This window comes from Hylobates moloch, unplaced genomic scaffold (assembly GCF_009828535.3).
Source record: "Hylobates moloch isolate HMO894 unplaced genomic scaffold, HMol_V3 SCAFFOLD_33, whole genome shotgun sequence".
NCBI lineage: Eukaryota > Metazoa > Chordata > Mammalia > Primates > Hylobatidae > Hylobates > Hylobates moloch.
This window is the reverse complement of record NW_026652308.1, coordinates 372657-396637: the sequence shown is the minus strand read 5'-3', so window position 1 is coordinate 396637 and position 23981 is coordinate 372657. Positions and strand designations below refer to the sequence as shown.

General features: G+C 51.3%; 1 protein-coding gene and 1 pseudogene across 3 annotated transcripts in view; both read right to left on the bottom strand.

Annotated features, from left to right (window-relative positions):
- Positions 1 to 23981, bottom strand: part of LOC116463317 (repulsive guidance molecule A) — a 46099-nt gene that overhangs the window by 13587 nt on the left and 8531 nt on the right. The window contains exon 2 of one of the 3 annotated variants that reach the window (XM_032146362.2): positions 15866 to 15981. In XM_032146362.2, coding sequence (XP_032002253.1) covers positions 15866 to 15981 — 116 coding nt within the window. Of the gene's footprint in view, positions 1 to 15865; positions 16203 to 23981 lie in introns of those variants that run through there. The other 2 variants (XM_032146361.2, XM_058434583.1) reach the window with 2 other exon arrangements.
- On the bottom strand, positions 8573 to 9621 carry LOC116463318 (Y-box-binding protein 2-like; annotated as a pseudogene).

Sequence of the window (23981 nt, the reverse complement as noted above, 5' to 3'; positions counted from 1 at the left end):
CCCCAGGGTAGGCCCTGCGGGCACTCACTCTCAGGGCGCAGTGGATTCCACCTGGATCCAGGTCCCCCAACTCCTGGCAGCTCCTTCAATCCACTGGACTGTCCAGGATCAGTCAATGGTCATGACTGTCGAGGGGGCCTCGCTTCCCATGGGCACCGGGTGGCTTCACCCCACTGCCTCACTCACCCCCAGGGAGAGCGCTATAGACTGAACTTTGTCCCCCTAAATGTGTAGGTTGAAGTTCTAACCCCTTATGGGATGACATTTGGGAGGTAATTAGGTTTAGATGAGGTCATGAGAGTGGAGCCCCCACAACGGGGTTGGTGCCCTTAAAATAAAGACACTTGGAAAATGCTAAGCATTCTCTAAAATAAAGACACTTGGAAAATGCTAAGCATTCTCTCTTCTCCCTGCCCCTCTCCCTCCTCCTGCCATGTGAGGGTATAATGGGAAATCCACAGCCTGACAGCCAGGAGGAGGGCCCTCTCTCTAGAACTGGACCATGCTGGTACCGGATCTAGGACTTCCCACCTCCAGACCACTGAGAAAATAAACGTCTGTTGTTTAAGCCTCCTAGGCTGGGGTATTTTCTTATGGTGGCCAAGCTAAAGAGACAGTCATAGAGGGAAAACTGGCCGCCTCCCTCCTCTCCTTCCTGCACCCTCCCAAGTCACCTCTGCAGAAGCTGCCAGTATCAGTGGAGACATTTGTTTGGCCAGAGACCAAAGACCAGATTGACTTAACTTCACCTTCCCCATTTTCCCATTTCCCGACAAGGACTTGTTTTCGCCCAGGGATTGCCCAGGCCCGGGATGATCCCCTTGGCTCTTCAGAGGGAGAGACTGGGGGGTGGCACATCGAGCTCTCACATCTCTGCTGGGAGACCTCTGTACCCCACAGCCCGTGTGGTCCAGTCTCTCCGTCCTTGCTCCTGACAGAGAGCACTTGGTTTCCTGCCTGTCACAACCCCTTCCTTCCCCAAGTTTTCATGGCATCCTAAAATGCCTCTTCTGCTGAGACATTTTCTGGGGGAAGATGCAGTCAGAAACTCTGGGTCCTAAAGCACAATTTCAACAAGTTTGCCTCCGTCCTTGCCTTGTTAATGAGTAAATGAAGAGACCTTAGATTCTATATGAGAAAGAAAAATAAGGATACTTGCAAGTTCCCCACCCAGAGAGAACTGGAGAGAATTCGGTGTCAACAGGCAATAGGTAGGGTGTTCTCACGGGGCAGTGCCCAGTGGGAGGGTCTCACCACAGCGGTGGACCTTACTGTGGTGGGGCAGAGCATCGAGATCAACTCCAGCGCCGCCACTCCAGAGCTGTGTGACTGTGGGCAAATTCACTGACCTTTCTGAGCTACAGGGATGCATGGGCACCTCACCAGAGGGGTGTTAAAGGGACTGCAGGCACTGATGTGAGCAAAGCCGGGAGACTCGGGAAGGAAGCTCTGTGACAGCCAGTTTTGTGTTAACTTTGTTTTGTTTAATCACAATTTATGGGAGAGGCTGAGCTTAACTAACAGCTAATGTGTATCGAGCATTTACTGTGGGCTAGACATTGTACATGTGTCTCCTTTAGCCCTTAATACAGACCCAGGACTGACTTGTTATCCTCATTCAACAGACAGGGAAACTGAGGCCTAGAGGCATTAAATAGCTCCCCACCCACCCCACCCCCAGCTACCCTGAAGGTGCAAACCACAGCCCTCAGCCCCCAAGCTGCATTCTCCTCTTCCTTCACACCTCTCGGATTTCCACACACTCCATACCAGGCAATGCCAAGGTGCTGCGGGGCCACAAAGATGAACAAAGACAAGAGTTCTTGTCTTGGGGGGCCTCACTGGGGAAGAGGCTGTGCACCCAGGACTGCATAGGGAGGTGGTGTAGGTACATGGGCTGGGCCTCACCCCAGAAAACAAAACATGATCGTGACAATAAAATACCCTGCACTCCCAGGGCCTGTGCAGGTGACACATTGCTTTCCTGTTGGATCCTCGCTACTGCCCTGATTAGAGGGCAGGAATTTTTATCTTCATTTTACAGATGCAAACACAGAGGCTTCGGGCTCGAGTGGGCCTGGGTCACACAAGTGGAAGGGCTGGGGCTGAGATGGGCAGGCTTGGAGCTGTTTCTATGCTTTTCAAAATGCTTTTGCCACAAGTCCCTCCTCAGGACACCAGCTGAGACTGACCCAGCTCCCCCAAGGCCCAAAGGCATGATGTGGGTCTTCTATGCAGCCGCAGACCCATCTGGTCTCAGGACAGTAACCAGAAGCTTAATCAATTCTGGGACCTCCCTGCACAAAGGCCTGTTCGGAGCCCACCAGGAGCAGCGGCTGCTGCCAACTGACCCATCCCGACTTCCTGGGTTTCCCAGGTGCCCCAAACTCTCAGGGAACTTGGATCCAGCTCTGCAGATCTTCCTAAGAGTTTAAGAGGCTTCCTCTCTTCCAAAGCTCAAGGGAATGACTTGGAAAAGGCCACTGACAGTGACCAGCTGGGACCAGAATAAAGGGTGCCTGCTCCCGTCTGCCATCTCTCCACGTGGAAAGGAAGCTCTCTGGGAACCATGGGTCCCAGAAATGAGTGTGTGTGGCCTCATTTCCCATGCGAGGGGCTGGGCAGTCCCCATGGGCAGTGACTGGAGTGAGGGGCCCTGACCTCCACGGTCATCCAATCACCTTGCCTCCACGGCACTAAATCACCAACGGCAGCCCCCCACCAGAGGTCAGGGACCTGAATGAAATCTGGCCCAGCATCAAAAGCAATAGCTGTGGCATCACCTGCCAAAGAGATCTCAGAGAGGCCGATTTTTATGTGCTGTATCTTTATAAAAAGACCCCAATTCCAGGCAATAAACCTTAGACTTTTCTGATGCGAATGTCCATGGAAAGAAGGAAGGAAAGTTTGAGCTGAAAAACAGATCTTACAGCAACTCCTGCAGGCGGAATAGGAAAGCTGCTTTTCAGAGCAAGCCATGTTGAACACAGAGCCAGCTGCCCCGCAGGGTGTGAGCTGAGCACACCTGCCCAGTACTGCAGTCCAGAAAGTTGCCCCTTCTAGCTCTGGAGCTGCCTCTTGATGGATCCAGGACAGCCAATATGCACAGAACCAGGGGACTGAAAAACCTAAGAAGTTTCCTGAGCTTCCATTTCTACCCCAGCCACTGAGTGTGTCCTTGGGCAGGGGCCACCCTCCGGCCCCTTGTTAAGCCTTGCAACCTGGGGTTCGACCTCAAGAGACACAGACACAGAGCTTTATGCCCCTTACAAGCATATTATGCGGTATTATGTGCACTGCATGTTTTGTTTTGACCCAGGTCTCTTGAGGCCTTGAATTTTCAGGATTAGCTATAGTGGGGCAAACAGGAGAAACCAGAAGCGTGCAAAGACAGTGGTCTGGCCCTCTCCAGATCCAACAACAGAAAGCCCCTAAACTTGTCCCGGAGCCCCAAGGGGTGAGGGACTCGGCTCAAGGGGTGATGCCCAGGCAGTGCCTAGAAGACAGAGTGGCTCCCAGACCCGATGGGGGTTGGGTGGGCCCTTGGTGCTCAGGTTGGGACCCCTGGCGACCATCTGACCCATTTGCTCCTGACTCGAGCAATCCAGGCCAGAGCTCACGGCTTCTCCATGCGATCAAATTTATCAAAGAGCCCTAACAATCACTTTGTGACCAAAAACAATGGTCACTTTTCAAGGCACACCATGGAATTTTAGAACCTGGGAGCCTGGGGATGTCAGAGGTCACCGGTTTACGCAGCAGGAAATCTCCCTGCAGCACTCCTGCCAGGGCAGGGCTGGCCCCTCCTGCTCTGGACAGCTCTGGCTGTGGATGCACTGCGGCATCCCAGGGACTTCCCCTGGCCCTTGTCTAGAGTCACATAGGAAAGGGTGAAGTAGGGCGGCTTTGTGATTGTTGAGGATGGCCCCTCAGCTTCCCTGCGCCACCTTCTTGGTCCCTCCAGCTGCTCCTCTCTTTGGCCGTCACTGGACTGTCAGTGTCACCCATCTGCCCTTGCACAGCTCAGGTTCCTCTAGGAGGTGGCCGCTGAGCGGCCTCTTCCCCACTTGCATGTCAATCTCCTGAGGGTTGGGGACCCCTATCTTCGTCCTGGCGTCCATACTCCATACCCAAAGCCTATCAGGAGATTTACTTATTTTTTGACATAGAGTACTCTGTCGCCCAGGCTGGTGTCCAGTGGTGGGACCTTGGCTCACTGTAACCTCTGTCTCCCAGGTTCAAGCAATTCTCTTGCCTCAGCCTCCCAAGTAGCTGGGATTACAGGCACGCGCCAGCATGCCCAGCTAATTTTTATACTTTAGTAGAGACGGGGTTTCCATGTTGCCCAGGCTCGGTCTCGAACTCCTGAGCTCTGGTGATCCACCTGCCTCGGCCTCCCAACGTGCTGGGATTACCGGCGTGAGCCACCACACCTGGCCCCTATCAGAGATTTGATGCTTTTTTAAACCTCCGACCCAGGACCCTGTGCCCGGGAGATGCACTTGCCCCACAACCCACATGAATGCATGTAGGTGACATTTCACTCTTTCGGGGGAGGGGGGCTCCAGACTGCTTTCCTCATGGACTGAGATAAGGTAGAGAGAAAGAAAAATCACAGCCACACAGCACGTCTGACTTAGTTCTCTTCCTTTCAGTAGCAACCTAGCACCTCTGAGAATCAGAAAGATAGGGCGGGGCGCTTGGAGCACCAGCTGCACCAACGCTGGCAGGATGAAAATATTTATGCACCAATGAGGCACTAGCTGCTTTCAGAGACCTCCTTTGAACTGTTAATCAAGCCCAATCTTTCAGAATAATAGCCTGATTACCACTGCCCTGTTTGCATAACAAAGAAGCCCAATGAGACTTATTTTGCAGTGCACAAGGGGGTGTGAAGGATTGACCCTGAGAAAGGAGTCCTAGGAATGCAGTGAGCCGCTGCAGAGCCTGAACCCAGGAATAAAGACAATGCAATTTGCCACCAAGAAAAGCTAGACAGACCAATAAATTACCCGCGTGCAAAGGGATTAGATCAGGTTTCAGTTACTGTGTAGGAGGGGTGGGGTGAGCCGGAGAGGGAAAAGACTTGCCCTCTCTTAAAGGGGTAAGGCTCATTTTGAGTGCAAGCCCCAGGGTCAAGCTGTTTTTGTCCAACTCTGTGGCCTGCGTGGGAACTGCCTGAGTTCAATTACTTGCTCCAAGTTCTGGACCCTTCTATGTGCCGGGCACTGTGATTAATGCTGTTTCTGGAACAAACCCCAGTTAATCTCCGCGCACAGGTATGGTCAATCGCATAAACTTCTAGAATACAAAGCAAACATGTTTCATCTTAACACTTAACAGCAACAAAGGTTTAAGAATGGAAGTACGAGAAGGTATCAGGGAAGTAGCATTTCAACGAGGTCCTGAATTTGACGGGTGATGCAGGGCAAAGATCTGACGACAGGGACCTCCAGAACAACTGAGCTTGGCAGGAGGTGACATGCTGGCTGGTCACAGTGTAGCCAGGAGTTTGGGGCCAGACACGGAAACCTAGAGTGCCACCTGTGCCCATTAGGAAGCAAATGTCGCTCAGCTTCAAACCACTTTGCTCTGTGGTGCAGGGATTCTGCAAACCCCATCTCTTTCGTCACTGGGTTCCCTGTTAAATTTCCCCACAAGAGGACACTAGATGGAGAAGGGAAGGTGGGAGGCAGGAGACAGGTTTACCTGCTATCCCCAAGGCTGTTTCTCCCACCACTTCCCAGCAACAGCCCTTCTTCGCCATCAGTCCCGGGCCCTCCTCCAAGCTTGCCTTCCTTCTGTCCCTCTGGCTGCAGGGGTGGAAGCTGCTTCCGCCACTGTCTGTCTCAGTGGTCTCTCTTTGCCCTTTCAGTCCTCCCATGCCCATAACAATGCCCTACATGAGGTTCCCTCTGCGGAAACATCCCGGGTGTGTTTTGCTTTTCTGATTGGACCCTGGCACGCCAGCCTAAGGATTTCTGCCTTTTTCCAATAGATGGCAGGGAGCCCCTGAAGCATTTTCTGTGAGCACCCAGGGCGTGATCAGAACACTATTTTAGGAAGCAGTGTAACTGAAGAGGCGATGGCTTCAATTAGGATGGAGGCAGGCGGAGGGAAGGGAGGGAGAGCAGCTTAAAAAAGAAATCACTGCCAGCGCCTGTGGACACACCAGCCTTGAAGCCTCAGACCTCCCATGTCCCCTTCCTCACTGTCCACCTAGCCTGAGCAGCAGACGCTGAGATGCCCTTCTTAGCAACATGGCATGACCCCTGTTCAAAGGGGGCGGAGGAGGGAGCACTGAGCCAGGGGGCTGGCCAGCTCACACGCAGTGAGACTCACGCTGCCACCCCTCCCCACCCTCTCCTGTCCTTCGTGCCTCAGTGCTGGATCTCACAGGGGACAGCAACAGACAGACCTACCACACATATGTGGCAAACTCTGGCCAGAGCAGTATTCGGAAGTCTCTTTGAGTTGAGATGCCTGAGGCTGCCTGTTTGTGTCACTCCTGCAGGAATTTCACTCTGTCATCCTGGTGTAAACATCCAGGTGTTTGGCATCAGATACCGAAAGGAACACACCCAGGTGAGCGCAGGATTTTTCACCAGGTGCAGCAGACCCTACCTTTAACCTACAAGCAGCCAGAATGTGTCACCTTTTCTAAAAGGCATTCCTCCCTGAGTCTAGCCCAAGAATGTCCCAAGGAACCTGTGACTCCAATGTGGCTCCCACCCTTTGAATCCACTGGAAATTTTCTAGGAGGTTTTCTCTAGAAACCAGCCACAGGAGAAAGAGGGAGCTTCTCAGAGAACCTCAGTTGACTGTGGAGGTGGGGGTCAGTTGGGGTGCTGGGGTCATGGAGGGGTAACTCACGGCCACGTGAGCATGGGCAAAAGTGGCCGAATGCCACTCACGGAGCTCAGACAGGAGGTACTGCCCGTGTCACACCCAGCCAGGGCTGCTCTGCCCCAGCCTCACTCATACCAAGTGGCTGCACGAAACCACACCGTGTGCCAAGGGAAAGGGCACACCTCAGCTTTCCATACTGCCCTCCCATCCCCCAGTTCCTCCTGGGGCCACGTGGAGGCAGACCACGGGCAAGTAGGATGGTGTGAGAGTGTGGTGTTCCCCTCTGGCCCAAGGCCACAAACAGCTTCAGTGCGGGGGTGCTGATAGCTTCTCTAGGCAAGAGGGGCCCTCGGCTGGCAAGGGCTGGACATAGGATTCCATGCCAGCACCATCCTGTCTCAGGGCAGAGTTAGATAAGCTACTCCGAGTTCCACAAGATAGGTGATTATAGGCAGACATAACTTTCCACATGTAAATGATGCTTGCAGATGAACACTTTGGTCCTCCAGCTTTCAGGCATAACCCCTTTCCCTGAGTCTAGCGCTGGCGCTGCCTCTAGTGACCCTGGGCTCCTCCGCTTAGCCTGCGGGTCTAAATGCCTTTGAAGTGGCTTTTCTCCCTCACAGCTGCCGGCAGGCAGGCCTTCCGCCTTCACCTTCCGCGTGCGGGGCAACAGCAAATGCAAGCCAGCCAGGCTCCTGCCCAGCCTGAGCACACACGTGTGGGTCTGTTCATGTGGCATTTCTTAGCACAGGGAGCAACTGGGCTTCCTTCTGCGGGGACCTAGGTGCAGAGGCATCACTATAATCGGGTGTTCTGCTGGCTGGAGCGAAATGGTGCATGAAATGAATACATACGCAAAACCCAACAGACATAAATCTGACTTGGGAAAATGTGCACAATGACAACTTTGCCCACTTGTCTTCCTGTGGCTGGGTGGCATCGTCCTCTTTAGAATGCTATGCCATGGTGAGCAAGAGGCAGAGGGCCTTTGGGAGGAGGCAAAAATGCTAGATCCTTGGAAAACGCATATCCTCATCATATCCCCAAAGTCTGTTTCTTGTCTCCCATCTCAAGTCTTCTATACCACACAGTGCAGAGTCCAATATGCCACATGGTAAGTTTTGTTTTTTTTTTTTTTTTTAGATGGAGTCTTGCTCTGTTGCCCAGACTGGAGTGCAGCAGTGGGATCTTGGCTTACTGCAACCTCCACCTCCCAGGTTCAAGCAATTCTTCTGCCTCAGCCTCCTGAGTAGCTGGGATTACAGGCACATGCCACAATGCCCAGCTAATTTTTTTGTATTTTTTTTTCCAAGACCACAGGAAAGCCTGTTTTTGCTTTTACTGGAGGCTCAGGTGGCACATGACAGATCATAAAATGGCTTCAGAGGTTGGGGGCCTGGAGAAAACAAAAATAAACTCGGGGGGCAAAGAAAAACAACCAGGAGGAGGTTAAGAGCTGGCTGGTTCCGTCTCAGCCTGAGTTAGGGGAGGGGGTTGGTGTCTCTGTCCCTTCCTTCAACCCTTGATAAGGGAAGGAAAAAAAAAAAAAAGCAAAAGGCTGTTGCTTCAGCCCTCCTGAGTCTCAAGGAAAAGGCGAAAAGCTGGTGTTTTGATGCCATGAATTACGGGAAAGGGGGAATACGGTACTGGGTAGGGTATAGGTCAGTTGGAAAAACTGGCAGATACCAGATGGCAGCTCTGGGTGTCCTTTGAGTTGGAATCACTCCAGGATGGCGGTGGTGGGGTCCCCATTGTTGACAGGGGCTGAGGTCTCGGGATGCGGACTGCCGGGGGCCGGGGCCTGCTGCCGTCTCCGCTGGAAGTCGGGGTGGTTTCGTGGGCCCTGGGACTCAGGCTGGGAACCATCGGCAACACCTTGGCTGGGCTTGGTCTCACCATCCCCACCTTCCCTGGTAGGCTGGCTGGGGTGGCCTGGGCCAGAATCGAGGTAGGGGGACCCGCTCACCTCCCTGCTGTTGGTGCCCCTCCAATGGGGCTCTTTGGGCTCTACCCCGTCAGTGCCCTCTGTAGGCTGCTGCTGGTTGGGGTACCGAGGGCCTCGCACAAACCACCATCGGTAGAAGAAAGGTGGGGGGTGCCGTCGTCAGGCTGCTGCCCGGAGTCTTTGGCCCGCTCCCCTTCTCTGACAGGTTCTGTCCCCGCTGAAGGGATCTCTGCCACCATGGGTGGTGGGGCAACTGAGGGAGGCCGGGGGATGAATGGGCGAAACCTACATCGGTTGGGGGCATAACGGCTGCCCTTCACGGGCACCTCCCCGGGCCCAGTTACATTAGTGGCTTCTGCGCCCTTCTGTCCTTCCATGACATCAAATTCCAGTCTCCCCATCTCCAACGCTGCGCAGAAACTTCCTGGGGTTCTTTTAATAGCTGTCTGGTGAACAAAGACATCTTCCTTGGTGTCATTCCTGTGGATGAATCCGTAACCATTCCGGACGTTGAACCATTTGACACTGCCCAGGACTCAGATTGCCAGCAGCACCGGCTTGTCCGTGTGACTCCGGGGTGGGGGGATGGAGGGTGGGGGGCAGGGGTTTCTGAGGCCACCGTCGCCGGGTTGCCAGGGGTGCGGGGGCCAGGCACCAAGGGGGTCCCAGCAGCGGGCCTAGGCGGCTCTGCCCCTGCCACCGCCTGCCCCACCGCCTGCTTTCTGCGGCTTCCCTGCGGGCACTGATATCACCACCGCTACCACCCCGGGCATCGTCGCTGTGGGGACCACTGTCACCACCGCTGCCGCCTCCACCTCGCTCATCCTGCCGGGTCCAGTACTGGCCCCCGCCGCCGCCCAGTTTTTTGTATTTTTGGTAGAGACAGGTTGGCCAGGCTGGTCTTAAACTCCTGACCTCAAGTGATCCACCTGCCTCGGCCTCCCAAAGTGCTGAGATTACAGGCGTGAGCCACTGAGCCTGGCACTACATGGCAAATTTAATGACATATTTATCCAAAATCTGTGCATGGGAAAAGGGCAGGGGTCTGGGTTCTACTTCTGGCTCTGCCATGCAACTGGCTGTGTGTGCAATGTCGGGACAACCTCTCTGACGCTGTGTTTCCTCATCAGTGAAATGGGAACGATGATCCTCATAGGAATGGCCTTAAGGCATTTAGCAGAACGCCTGCTACAGTGTGGCCACTCAATGAAAAGAGCTTTAAAAATTATTACTCTCCTTCAAATGATTCTCCTTTGGAGAGAAGAATATAAAGGTATTTTATCTTGAAAGAGGTTTGTGAAATGTTCATTTAGTGATGGTTGTCTGTGGGAGGTTGGATTTTGGGTTATTTTTATTTTATTACTTGTCCCTTTCAGCCTTCAGAGTTAAAAATGAGTACTGTTTTTATAACCAGAAAAAAATTATTTTGGAAAAAAATTTGAGTATCTGGAAAAAAAGAAAAAAAAAATCCTGTGGTCTTTGCCCATTGAGCAAAACCCAAAACAAACAGAAACACACACAAAAACCCAAGGGCCCTGTAGTTCCCAGGGCTATGTGGGTGTGCTTGGGGTGGGTGGAGAAAAGGGCATATAGAAACAGAAATGAGGTTCCTGCTTTTATAAACAGAACTGGTGCTTTACAAGAGGACAAAAACGTAAGGCCCATGAGGCACCAAGCCCAGGAGGTAGCTCAGTTGTCAGCAACCAAGGTAACAGGTGTCCCTGGCATCGGGGGGTCTGCACTGGACCCCTGCAGACGGCACTGAGCTTGGAGTGGTGAAACTTGGAGTGGTGGGCAGTGTCCAGAGCAATGCCTTAGAGCGGCCGGGGGTGGTGTGGTGGGGTGGCATTTGGGGAGTCAAGTAGGGAGGAAAGGGGTGACCCAGGGCTTGGGGATGTGCCGGAAGCCTTGGAAATGAGCTTGGGAAAAGTAGGGGGCCGGGAGTTAGAGGCCCTCCCTTCTGATGCTCCAAAGCAGGCCATGAGCAGCCATGAGCTCCTGGGCAGGAGTTTCAGAGTGATTCATTTGGCACCATGGCGACGATCGGGGGAGGCAGGCAGGTCCTAAGCCTATCCACTGTTGCAATGGCAGCAAGGTGACAGAGGGAACAGGCAGGACCAGGAGGAGGAAGGACCCACGGCCCCAGGTGATTAGACTACCTGGAGGGGCCCACTTCACACCCAGGACTTCACGGATCTGGACTGGTACAGGCTAGGCATGAGTCCAGGGGACAGGAGAGGGTAAAACTAGGGTTTTATCTAACTGTCCTGGTGTGCCAGGGACTGAGGATAGTTCTCAGGACATGTAGCTTCCAGTTTTAAAACTAAGAAAGTCCTGGGCAAACTGGGATAAGCTGGCTACTTTCAAAGAAATACTGCCTTCAATTTAAGGCTGGTTGAATTTTTGCCAAGCAGCAAAACAGCATGGCCCGACTGCTACTCAACCAAAACCTAAAGTTGGGGTTCTCTGCCCAGTTCTAGGCCTCGCACATTTCACCAAAGACAAGATCACTAGCAGGAATTACACTCCCTGCAACATGTAAACTGGTCCCCACCTTCAGGCTCTTATCTTCCAAGGCCTCCTCTTCTCCATCTCATAGGGTGGCCTTATCTGTGCCCACAGATCACCTCTCCCCAGCTCCCATCCTCTGAATGCTGGAGTGACTACTAGCAATTTCTCCAACCTCGCAAAGACCTTTCCCTTCTTCAGATCACAAGACCAGAGAGCCTTTCCCTTTCTCCTCAATTCGCCCTCAGGGCCTAGCGGCTGGCCATCTGTAGAATTTCATGTGTGTGCTCTCCCTGGGAGCCAATACCCTGTTCTGCAGATGCCGTCACACACTGGTCGCTAGCTGGCTGGTTCTTGCCACTGAACATCAACTCCACATTCACCTTTTAAAGCCTAACCCCAAAGTGATGGTATGAGAAATAGGAGGGATTTGGGAAGTGATTAGGTCATCAGGGTGGAGCTTTCAAGAATGGGATTAGTGCTTTTATAAAAGGGACCCCACAGAGTGCCCTCACTCCTGCCCTGTGAGGACAGAGCTGTAAGGCACCATCTACAAACCAGACATCGAATCTGCCAGCACCTATTACTCTTGGACTTTTCAGCCTTCAGAACTCTAAGCGATAAATGCCTGCCATGTATAAGCCACCCACTTATGGTATTTTGTTACAGCAGCCCAAACAAACTAAGACACTCTCCCCTTGGGACACAAAGTCCTACTGCGAGAGCAATAGTGTGGTAAGCAGGCTGATCTGCTGATGCATTTGTTTGTTTGTTTTTTTGAGACGGAGTTTCATTCTGTCACCCAGACTGGAGTACGGTGGCGTGATCTCAGCTCACTGCAACCTCCACCTCCCTGGTTCAGGCGATTCTCTTGCCTCAGCCTCCCGAGTAGCTGGGATTACAGGCTCATGCCACCATGCCCAGCTAATTTTTGTATTTTCAGTAGAAACGGGGTTTCGCTATGTTGGTCAGGCTGGTCTCGAACTCCTGACCTCAAGCAATCCACCCACCTTGGCCTCTCAAAGTGCTGGGGTTACAGGCGTGAGCCACCGCGCCCGGCCAATGCATTTTTGAATAGCAGCTCTGATAGAAACGGTCTCATTTCTATAGCGACACAGGTGTGCCTGGACACTGCAGAGGGTCTTGGTCTCCCCAAACCTTAGTTACCCACCGAGGACTAACATTTCTAAAACAGCTGCAGTTTAAAAGTATAAGGGGAAGAAAGAAGGAACAAAGAAAGGCTGGAGTGCAATAGTTCTTAGAACAGCGATCCTCAAACTTGAGCATGCATCAGAGTTCTCTGGAGGGCCTGCTCTAGAACACAGACTGCAGGGCCCCACCTCCAGAGGAACTGCTTCTATAGGTCTGTGGTGGGCCTAGAACTTGCATTTCTAACCAGTTCCCAAGGAAGGCTAACGCTGCTCGTCCAGGGACCACACTTTGAGGACCACTGTGCTGAAGTACAGGACCCATACATAGTGAACAGGAAGCCTGGTGACATGTCGGAAACATAATGCCTGCATGGATTTCTCTTAGAAATCTTTTCGAAAAAGTCACAATGGCTTCAAAGTTTAAAAAGCCATCTATTAACTGTGATTTGAGTAGGATGCCATTTGTGGAATGCTCTTTTAAGAATCCTTTCTGGCCTCCCTTCCTAGGTAGACGTGGACACTGTCTGCCTGTGCTGTCTCCAAAGAATCATCTAAACAGACACCCTTCCAGCCCGCTTGACAGTGCAGGGCCCCTTTCTCTTCACCAGGCTGTGGTCTGCCTGAGGGGCTTGGTTAGAGGGCTCCGAAAGTTCTCACTGAGTCAGGAACCCAGGAGGTTGGCCATCCACATCGAGTAAGTAAATGCAAACACTCGAAACACACAAACGCTCTCAGTGTAGCTGAGGTGAAGGTATCTTTCTCCACCTAACTATGTTCACTTTCATTTGCACTCCTATAGGCTTACTCCTGGCAGCCATTCAAGCTGACGAGCACAGAACAAACCCAGGCTTTCACGCAGCTGCTCGGCCAGTTTCCACCTGTCTTCAACGGGAGAGGCCAAGGCACACAGGGGCCCCCAATGTGTCTGGATGCCTTGCACTTGCCGGGGCTTTATTTCTCGATCTCCCACCTTGCTCTCCATCAGATCTGCAAGTTTTCTAACTTTATTCCTAAGTGGCCCCTCTCCTGGTCAATGTATCAAAGAATGGGACAGTCTCTCTTTGTTGTGGAAATTTCCCATTTCATCCCTTACTTAAGAAACTGTCTTTTGACCCACATTTCTAGAGCACACAAGTTTTGGAGCCCCCAGTATATTTAATTTTGGGATACTGGAAGCTCAGTTTTCAGTAAGGTGGGCAATTTTGACTAAACGCAGCTGTCAAGCCCTCAAATGAGAAGAAACATTAGCCAGCTGGCATGACAGGAGAGCAGCTATCAGTTCTATCGGCCAGGTTTTAGTTACCGGCCTTGATGCCAAAAAGAAATGGGTTTCTTGGAAACAAAAGTGATGGAATTTGGGCTGTGACTTATATAACCTACCAGTGTTCCTCAGCCTATGCCGGGATGCTTTGAAATAAAAGTTTTTAGGATGGAGAAATAAATCGAGAAACAACAAAAGCACCACCACTCAGGCCATGCAGCCTCCTACCTCTGGGAACTTCTGCCAGACCTTCCTTTCCTCTCTAGCCCCAAAAGGTAACAAGTGCTGCAGCTTTAAGAGCGGGAAGGTGTTGTTTTAAGGGCCTCTAAGCCCCTCTTCTCAATTTCAGCTTTGAGCTGACATCACATCCCCCACGGCAGCCAAGGGACAAAAGCCATTTATCAACCCATCTGATAAAACTTCCAATGGGCTTGATCTTTATCTAGACCAAACCAAGAACACAAATTGCAAACTCCTGCTTTTCCAAAACGTTGACTTCTTTTTAAATAGGGTGATTTTTATTTTTATTTTGAATTCTTGGGAGGAAACCAAATTGGCCTGTTCAGCCAGACTCTTAAGTAGGTGGAGAAACTGTCTTTTTAATACACTGGGGGTAGGGAGAGGGCACCCTGCTGTTTGATCCCCTGTGGAGGTTTTGATATTCCAAGCTGAGTACTTTTGGGGGACACCAAGATCCCTCCCCCGACATCTTGTCCTCGGTCAGGCCTCCTAATGGAACCTAGGTCTGGAGAGCAGGTTGCGGCTCTCTGGGACCCTCCCGGGGTGCGCAGTGGTTGAGTAAGCCGGACGCACAAGTCTGAGCTGGCGCTGGGGGCCAGGAGCAGGGCTGGGACTAGGGGGTAAACTGATCCCTCGCTCCCTACTGTTCACTGTCTGCGTGGTCCGCCCATTGGGAGCCCCAACTCGCAGCCAGGCCGAGCCAGACCTGCCCAGTTTTGCCAGTTCCTTGAAACCCAGTTGGCTGAAGAGCAAATCAAAATAACCCAATCCGAGTCTAAACTCAAGTCCTTTCTTGCAAAGCTCAGTGGTGCGCAGGGGCTGCGGCTCCACGCCCGGCTGTGGGGTGAAACAAGCTGAAATTTTTTTTAAAAGACACCTCTGAACCCCGCAAACACAATGGAAACGGCTGGGAGATCCCGCTTTGCGCCGGGGGGGCCATTTGGCCCGTGACATTGTGTTTATTTGTATTTTTAGCAAGAAAAAAATGGGTATAAAGGGCTTAACTGGCGTTTTCTGGCTGTGAGCAGCATATGGCAAAAATGAAATAAAGTTTTATGAAACATCATAAAGAAAACAGGCCGGGGATTTAAGTTGCATGCCTCCCCCCTCCCCCCGAAAGGAAAAAAAAAAAGTAAAGAAACTGGAGCGTTTGGGAAGGAACAAATGCTTCTCTGTGGAGTTGGTCTCCCTTCCCCCAACAAAAACAAGAGGTCCGGGCTCGGAGGAATTTGAAAGCAGCGATCTGCCAAAAACATTGTGAAAAACTATGGGGGATTCATTGGAAACAGATGGGCTTTTTCAGCTTTAATTCTGAAATTTTCTCCCTTTCTGACACAATAAAAACAAACAGGGGGCGACGCAGAAAGTTATCAAACAGGAACACCAGCTCATTTGAGCCGAGTCCGTGGGTGTCCCCGCGTGGCCAAATGGGTGGAAATGGGACGAGGTCTCCGGGGAGGGGGCTGTCGGGAACTCGGCTGGGACCTCAGGGGAGCCCCTGGCTCCACCCCTGGGCACCCGGCAGGTTTGCAAATTGCTGGGCGAGGAGCTGAAGAAAGTGTCCCCAGCACTGAGGGCGTGCCTCCCCTTCTCCCCCTCTTCCCGAGACCCTAGGAGGCACGTTCCCAGCACCCCCTTTCTCGGAAAATGGGAAGGGAGTGAGGCACCCCCGGCTCCTGCGCCCTCCCCACCCGGCTCCTTCTCACTGCAACTCGGGCAGGGTGCCCCTCTCCGGGTCCCCAAGGGCAGGCATCGCACCCACGACGGGGTGCGGGAGAAACAAAGACCCGTGGAAATGGGAGGCGGGGTCCGGAGAACTTGAGCCGGGACTCACTCGCGCACATCTGGCCCAGCATTGAAGGGCCGCCCAGGGACCCGGCCCCGCGCGCCCGGCCGGCAGTACCTTACCTGCGGTGAAGCTGCAGAGAAGGAAGGCGAGGGTCGGCCAGAATCCCAGGGCTGAACGTCCTGCCCCTCTCCCCATACCCATCCATCCAGCTCGGCCTGTTACCACTAGCCTCTCCCTGGAAGAAGAGTTCAGAAAAAAAAGAGAAGAAAATAAATCACGCTGCGGAGAAAGGGCAGCGTCGCTCCGCCGGCGGGAGCAGCGAGCCGGGAGGCTCGGTCCACCTCGGCCGCGGGCGCCCAGCGCGCTCCCCTTCCCGCGCCGCCCCCCGCGCGCCCCTCCCTCGCCATCCATCACTCGGTTCCCCGCCAATGTCGACGCGGCCCCGCGCCCCAGCCGCCTGCGCCCCGCCCCATCGCGCTCGGGTTTCAGCGAGGCCCGCGAGGCAGCGGGAGGCCGCCGGGCGGGGACCCAGGCTGCCCGGCTGCGGCGCTCGCCGTGAGGACCTCGGAAAACCACGGCCCTAGATCAGAGGGCGCGCCACCCTCCCCGACCCTCGCGCCATCTCCAGCCCGCGGCTGTCCTTGCAAAACAGGCCCAGTACTCTTGGGAGGCCGCAGGGCACAATGTGGGGGCAGGGCGCCCCTTTAATCCCCTCCACAAATATCCAATCCAAATAGAAAACTGCGCTTGGAGGCAAATCCCAGCTCCACTTTCCAACCAGACTGCCGACCCCAAGCTTCCACTGACGCCCCCTGGCTCATCTGTCGCACTCAGACGCGACACCGGTGCAGGAGGCTGAAAAATCCACTTCCGAGTTGTCTAGGTCTGGGTAGGATGGCTCTCTGCATCTCTGCTACTAACGCACCTCGAGGTTCCCGCCCGTCGTGGCCCCGGGCCACCCATCCTGACTGGGCTTGGGCTGCCTCCAGCACCCCCTTCAAGCACCTCGCTGCTTCCTGAAGACTTGCCCCGGCTGCGCCCCCGTGCTGAGGGCCTGCGGGCCTAATCTTGCCACCTTGGTACAGCTGCTACTCCAGAGATATGGCTATGTCGGTCCGCGTGGCGCGCAGGGCCGGACGGTTTGGCGCTCTCTGCGAGGCCCGCAAGGCTGCACTTGGGAGGGCTTCAGCATGGTGACCTTTCCTAACTCTGTCGCTTATTTTTCTGGGAAAAAAACATCTCCTTCCCAAGGTTCCCTGGGCCCCGCAGTTCTGCTGCCGTTGTGATATTTAAGGGACTGGTAACTTCCCCTGAGAGACATCTTTTGGATGAAACACAAATAGTCCTGAGCAAGTGTTTTTAGTCAAACCAATTCCTCCCGCACCCTCCTCACCTCACTCCCAAGCCTGCCCATCTGGCTCTTTGGGGGAAAAAACACCTCTGGGTTTTTATCCAATTTAGATATTTCTCTTAAGCACTATCACAGTCCTCACTTGCTGCAAAGGCCACACAGGCTGCAGGGCTGCAGCGCAGGGCTGCAGGGCTGCAGCCGCATCTGGGGTTCTGGCTGCCAGGTCGGGAGTGTGGAGAGGAGCAAGTTTGAAGGAAGGGGAGAAGGCCCTATGTCTGTGAAGACACAACCCCAGCAGCAAGACTTACGAATCTGGCTTCCACAAAACAGGTAGACAAGGGGACCATACCTCAGCCAGCTGTGCAAAAGGGCAATACGAAGCTGTGCTTTCCTTAGGTGGAAATGCCAGACACAACTCTTCTTTACGTGGGGGTGCCACTGTGTTTCCCTGAAATATTTAGGTCTCAGATGGACAGGCTCTGATTATTTTTCCCCCAAACCAGGGTTCATTTTAGGATGGGTCTGCAAAATGCTACACTTTTCCCAGTGAAAGCCCACCATCGAAAATGGTCTTCCTTTCAAGCTTGGCCAGTCCTGGGGCCCAACCCAACAATTTATTCTGCAGCATCACCAAACGGCAGCCCATTCCAGCGGCCACCGGGGCACGCTAAGCAGGCACTGTGCCAGGCTGCACAGAGGCGACCAAGTGGCCTTTTCACCTCTGAGGTCCACTAATTAACACCATTTGCTAGAGTCTGCCTTTCACCAGCCAGTTCTAGAGTCTCTTGCTAATGAAAAGGGATCACTGACATTCCAAGTCACCTGGACAGTAATTAACTACCATCACTGCTGCAGCATGTCCAGGTCAGAGTCCAGGGCTCAGGATCCAGGGGAGGCCATGCAGCCCGCAGAAGCCCAGAAATCACGCCCTTCTGGGGCTGCCCTTGCCCAAGAGTGGACTTTTCACAGCAGGACTTTTTTTTTTCATTCAATGAGAACAGAAAAAAGAAATCTTCAACTATGTTACAATTTAAAAGTGGAAAAAAAAAAGGAGTTTCCCTCCCACATCAGGAAATGTCATCCAATATTCTTAAAGCAAGGATAACTAAATAAAATACATGTGCAGCATATTCTGCAATTCCATTACATACAGTAGTTTTTTTTTTCCAAAGCTATTTTTTCAAGTATTGTTAATATAAAGCAGTTGCACAAAAAGCAAAGGTGTTTTGACAAACAGGTGTATGCATTTATTCCTTTTTAGGAACAATATCTAAAAAAAAACCGTCCTCCACCCTCCCCCCAAAAAGACAAAGATTCATACAGACACATCAGGATATATGTACAACATAAACTCCATCCTAAAGAAGCAACTGAGATAACCCCCAGGGGATACAGAATCAGAATTGTAAAAATCATAGTGAAGTTTGCTTGCTGTAAAGCCTGAGAATTTTTTTTTTTTTTTCCAGTAGGTTCTTCTCGCAGCAGGACTTTTAACCTCTACATTTCAGTTTCTTCATCTGTAAGGATCAGGCTGATAATATTGTCACTCCAAGACTACAACTGAATAGAACTTGGAAGAGGCCCCAGGTCATGGGAGTTCCAGTGTCCCTGCTGGGGGACGGGGACTGGCTGCCATTTTAGGAGGAGACCCCAGTCTTGCGGCATGAGCAAATAATTTGGGAAAGGGACGCAAAGGGCTTTTTTTTCCCCCCCTCTCGAGGAGAAATGTCTGAGGCTGAATTTGGACATCTTCAAAGTGGGGACTTGGCCATCACACAGTTTAGACTATCATGAGAAATCTAGCCCCAGCTAGAGCAGTATGGGGTTGTGCTGACCTTGAGAAATCTATCTATACTGGCTAAACCAACCAACTTTTAAACGACTCCCCAACTCTCTGCAGGAATAAAAAATTCCTAAAACGTTAGATCTGAGAACTCAGCACTCCATTCGCCATAGAAACTCATTTAACTCAAAAGTGTAGTTGACTTCAAACAAACAGCCCCATAGAGTCTAACCAAGTATGTGGTGTCCCCTAGGCTACAGCTTAGATCTGGGGACAGAGACACTCTCATGCATGACTCTTGCCCCCTTTCTTCAGCACTGGCTGTGGAGGTCCCATCCTGAGCATTCCCCTCCATCTTCTCTCCCTCTCCACTCTGGGGGTAGCTATTTGATGGGGGGAAAGGGGTCAAGGGGCTTCTGAAAGGGTTCTGCATAAGGCAGATGCCCTCTCAGGGGCAGTGATAGTCAGGGGCTCCAACTTTGCCTGCTTCTAGGTATGAACAGAGTGTTCTCAAATCTAGGGCCCGAGTCATCAGTCAACAAATATATATTCAGGACCTCCTGCAGGCTAGACCTTGGGGGATAAAGAAATAAGACAGTCCCTATTTCTGAATTGCTGGTAGAAACAGATAATAGAGAAAAATGAGTGCTAACGGAGAGGTGAGGAGTGAATGACCTTTACCACAAAAGGTGGTGTCTTTCAAAATAATGGCTAATATTTTGACGTATTCTTACGTTGTGTCAGGTGCCAGCTAAGTACTTTACATTTCTAGAAACTTTCAGCTAAGGAAGGTTCTATTACCATCCTCATTTTGCAGATGAAGAAACTGAGGCTGGGAACGCTTAAGTACTCACCCAATAAATGGCTAATAAATACCAAGCCAAGCATGCCGAACTCCATGCTTGGCGTGCTGTGTGTGCCATTCATTCCAATGGTGGTGAGCAAGTCCGCACCGGGCTTAAAGTCAAGGCGAGACAGATTACTTAACAATCACTTTCAATAAAGCATAACACAGACTGACAGGGGAGACACAGAACACAGATGCCAGGGGCCTCCAGCCCAGCTTGGGGTGCAGGGAGGGGAAAGCAGCTTTCCCAGTAGGAGTATGCCAGGGGAAGTTGATGGGCAAGGGAGGGGATGGCAGGGAGAAAACTCCAGGCAGAAGGAACACCCAGCACGCCAGGAACAAGGTATGCTTTACCTGAGGATCTGCAAAGGCTGAAGTGCAGCTGTAGAAGGAAGAGGTGAAGCTGGAGAAACAGAGCAAAGAGCTTGGGGGAGCCTGTGAAGCACCTGGGAGCGCAACCCAAAGCCTCAAGATGGGGAGGGATTTATTCTTTTGGGAGACCACTGTGAGAGATGTAAAAAGATTAGAGTTGGCCAGGCCCTACTCCAAAGCAGCTACATCTGAATCTCTGGGGGGGTAGAGCCTGGGCATCAGCATTTTAAGGAGCTCCCCTAGGTGACTCATGTCTAGGGGAATAGCTGGGTTTGTAGGTTCTATCAATCTCGGGCCCATGCCCTTCTTGCTGCTGGCAGGTGCACAGAAGACCCAGGTCAGTCAGTTTCTGCCCCTTGGGATTAAAGTCAAGGCAAGACAGATAACCTAACAATTACTTTCAATAAAACGGTGATTGCAAGTGACTTGAGCTGGACCAATCAGAATATTTCTTGAGATTGTTGCTACAGAAGAAGCTTCAGTTCTGGTCTGATTCCAACATAGGATGGGTTTAGGGCAGCAATCTTGTGCCAGGGTGAGTGTTTATGAGTGTTAGTAGTTGAGGTAGCATTTGAGGACGTGACTGTGTGTGTGTGTGTGTACGTGTGTGTGTGTGTGAGAGAGAGACAGCTGCCCTATCGCCCAGGAGGCTGGACCGCAATGATGCGATCTCGGCTCACTGCAACCTCCGCCTCCTGGGTTCAAACAATTCTTGTGTCTCAGCCTCCTGAGCAGCTGGGATTACAGGCACGCGCCACCACACCCAGCTAATTTTTGTACTTTTAGTAGAGACAGGGTTTCACCATGTTAGCCAGGCTGGTCTCAAACTCCTGGGCTCAAGTGATCTGCCTGTCTCTGCCTCACAAAGTGCTGGGATTATAGGTATGAGCCGCTGCGCCCAGCTGACATCTTGTTTTTACTTAAGTTGTATTTTATCAGGTGAGCTTTTTGGGGAGTGATGAAGATTTTATTTAGGCTAAGCCTCCCCAAGCCACTCTTCAGAATGTGACTCCCCTGCAGCTCTTCCTGAGCTCCTGTGAGCTACGCGAGTACCTATTCCAGCTACGGAAGCTGAGAAAAATTCCTTATTTTGCTGCAGCTAGCTTGGTCTAGATTTCTCTAACAGATCCCTGTCTAATATGGAGGAAACGAGCCAGCACTGGTTCCAGGTATTTTTGCCAACCTTGCAAGTGTGGGGATATGTTACCAATGGCTCTTAATCCACCATTCACTTACTGACCAAGAATTTGACATTTCTTGAGTAACCACCCATTCCCCCATGTCCTGAAAAATGTTTGTCCAGACCATGTCTTGAGGAACTGAGTTGCTTCAATTTACAACTCACAGTGTGAGAACGGATCCTTATTTTTAATTTATCCCTCAAATTCCTCTTTCAAACTTTAAGGGCCATCCTGGGGTCTGGTCATCTCAGATTTGATGAATCGGTACTTGTTCTCTCTCTCCATAACCTTCAAGGTTTTATAGACTTTGATCATAACGCCTTTCTGGCTTCATCTTTCCACACTGAAACCCTTAAGGTACAAAGCAGCCCGGCCTCTCACGAAGAACTTCAAGTGATGTTATTGCTCACCTTCTGCAGTTCTGAGATATTTTTCTCAAGGGGAAGAGAATACAGCTGCCAGGTATGGGTAGAGCCCAGGTAGAATACTATTTTTCGTTTGTTTTCCAATATCATTTCTGACAGTATTTTAGCATTTTCTGAACACTTGGTCCTGAGTGGTCTGTAGCAAACAAACATTTTGCAAAGATCCCAAGGATCCTCTTTTGTGGCTATAAACAGACCGGACAAAGTCCATTTTCCTGTAATTTGGATTATGTTCTCATAAATGCATTAACAGACTTGCGCCTGCAAAAGCTTAATATGCATGTTCTTGCTAACTGCTAAGCTCATCCTGCAGTTAATCACCATTTGTTTGCCATCTCTGCATAGCCTTCATTTCATCCCAAAGCCTGGAACCATCTGAGCTTTCCCTTCTTCAGATAATCCATGTAAATTTAAACTAAGTCTGGATGCACCCACAATCCTGGGGGATCCTCACTGTTAATAATTCTTCATCCAGAAAAGTACCTGTTTATCCTATTTTTTATTTCTTGTCTCTAAGGATAATTCTGATCCACAGCAATTTCCCCGCACATGCTGGAGAGACTTACTATTGTAAATGACCTTTGGGGTGGAACTTTGTCAGAAGGAATTTTGAAAGTCTAAACAGAATTCATCCTGGGTTTCTCCCTCGTCTCCAGGCCTGTTTCTGACTCCTTAAAGAATGCTAATAGATTGGTTGGGTTTCACGTTCTTTCTAGAAAACACATTGTGCTTCCTTCAACTAGTCGAGACTTTATAAAGTGTGCTTCATAATCATACTTTTTAGTATCTATTCTGCAAAAGTGGCTATTTAAAGTGACCCTTCTGACTGGGTGCCGTGGCTCACACCTGTAATCCCAGCACTTTGGGAGCCCGAGGCGGGCGGACTACCTGAGGTCAGGAGTTTCAGACCAGCTTGGCCAACGTGGTGAAACCCCATTTTTACTAAAAATACAATAATTAGCCAGGCATGGTGGTGGGCACCTGTAACCCCAGCTACTTCGGAGGCTGAGGCAAGAGAATCACTTGAACCCAGGAGGCGGAGGTTGCAGTGAGCAGAGGTCCTGCCATTGCACTCCAGCCTGGGCAACAGAGAGAGACTCTGTCTCAAAAAAAAATGACACTTCTCAGGTAGGGTGGACTCCCCTTGTGGGCGGGAGGCACAGTGTGCATGCCTGTGGACACAGGTGCCACACGGAAGGGTAGTTGCACATTTTGGCTATGAGGATGTTGCTGCCATCTTCATTATCTGAGGCTTCCTTTCTCTCTGTGTAAAGAATATCACCTGAGCTTTGATGCTCCTTCCCTCACCACGAGGGACTCTTATTCTTGGTAATTAAGACATAATTACCAAGAAGAAAAAACTACCAAAAATTTAAAAATTTTACCAAAATTAAAAGTTTTCATTTAAAAATTAAACTAAAATTTTAAATTAAAAAAATTACCAAATATTGCCAAGTATTAGATTTTATTCCAATATTTTAATGGGTTTTTAATTTTGATTTTATTTTTTTGAGACAAAGTCTTGCTCTGTCGCCCAGGCTGGAGTAGCGTGGCACAATCATGGCTCACTGCTGCCTCAACCTCCTGGATTGAAGCGATCCTTCCTCCTCAGCCTCCTGAGTAGCTGGGACCATAGGTGAACATGCCACCACGCCTGGGTCATTCTTTGGTATTTTTTGTGGAGATGGGGTTTTTGGCACATTCACCCAAACTTACACTGCAGAAGGTAAGTAACCTGCTTGAGGTCACCCAGCAGGCTTGGTGACAGAGTGAGCTTTGGGCAGCTCTGGGTGACTCCCAGCTGCCAGGCCACCTCTGATGAGATAACAGCTGCTCCCCAGGCATGGGGCTTTTCGTTTTCTCTCTGCCTCTACTAACCCTACTCCATCCTCTTGCTCTGAACAGAAGCAAGGACTCCCTCTGTGCTCCCTTTGACCTCTGCTGCCCCAAGCTCGGTTCAGGCTGGGCTGGGCTGGAGCCTTCCTGCTGGTTGGCCAGCAGTTTCCATGGCCGCCCTTCCGTGGTATTTGGATGTATGACCCTCTTTCCTTCTTTCGCACCTGTCCTTCTTGACTTCCCATACTCTCAGTAACCTCCTGGAGCAGCCATGTTTCTTTTCTCCCTACTTCTCCCATTTCTTTTCACTGGGACTATAAACTGGGGTATAACTACACTTTCTTAATGAAAGTCTCCCCCCGACCACCACTTTCTTCTTAAAACTCTTGTCTGAGACTTCCTATCACACCTACTATCTGGTCTCTAAAGTTTGCAAATTC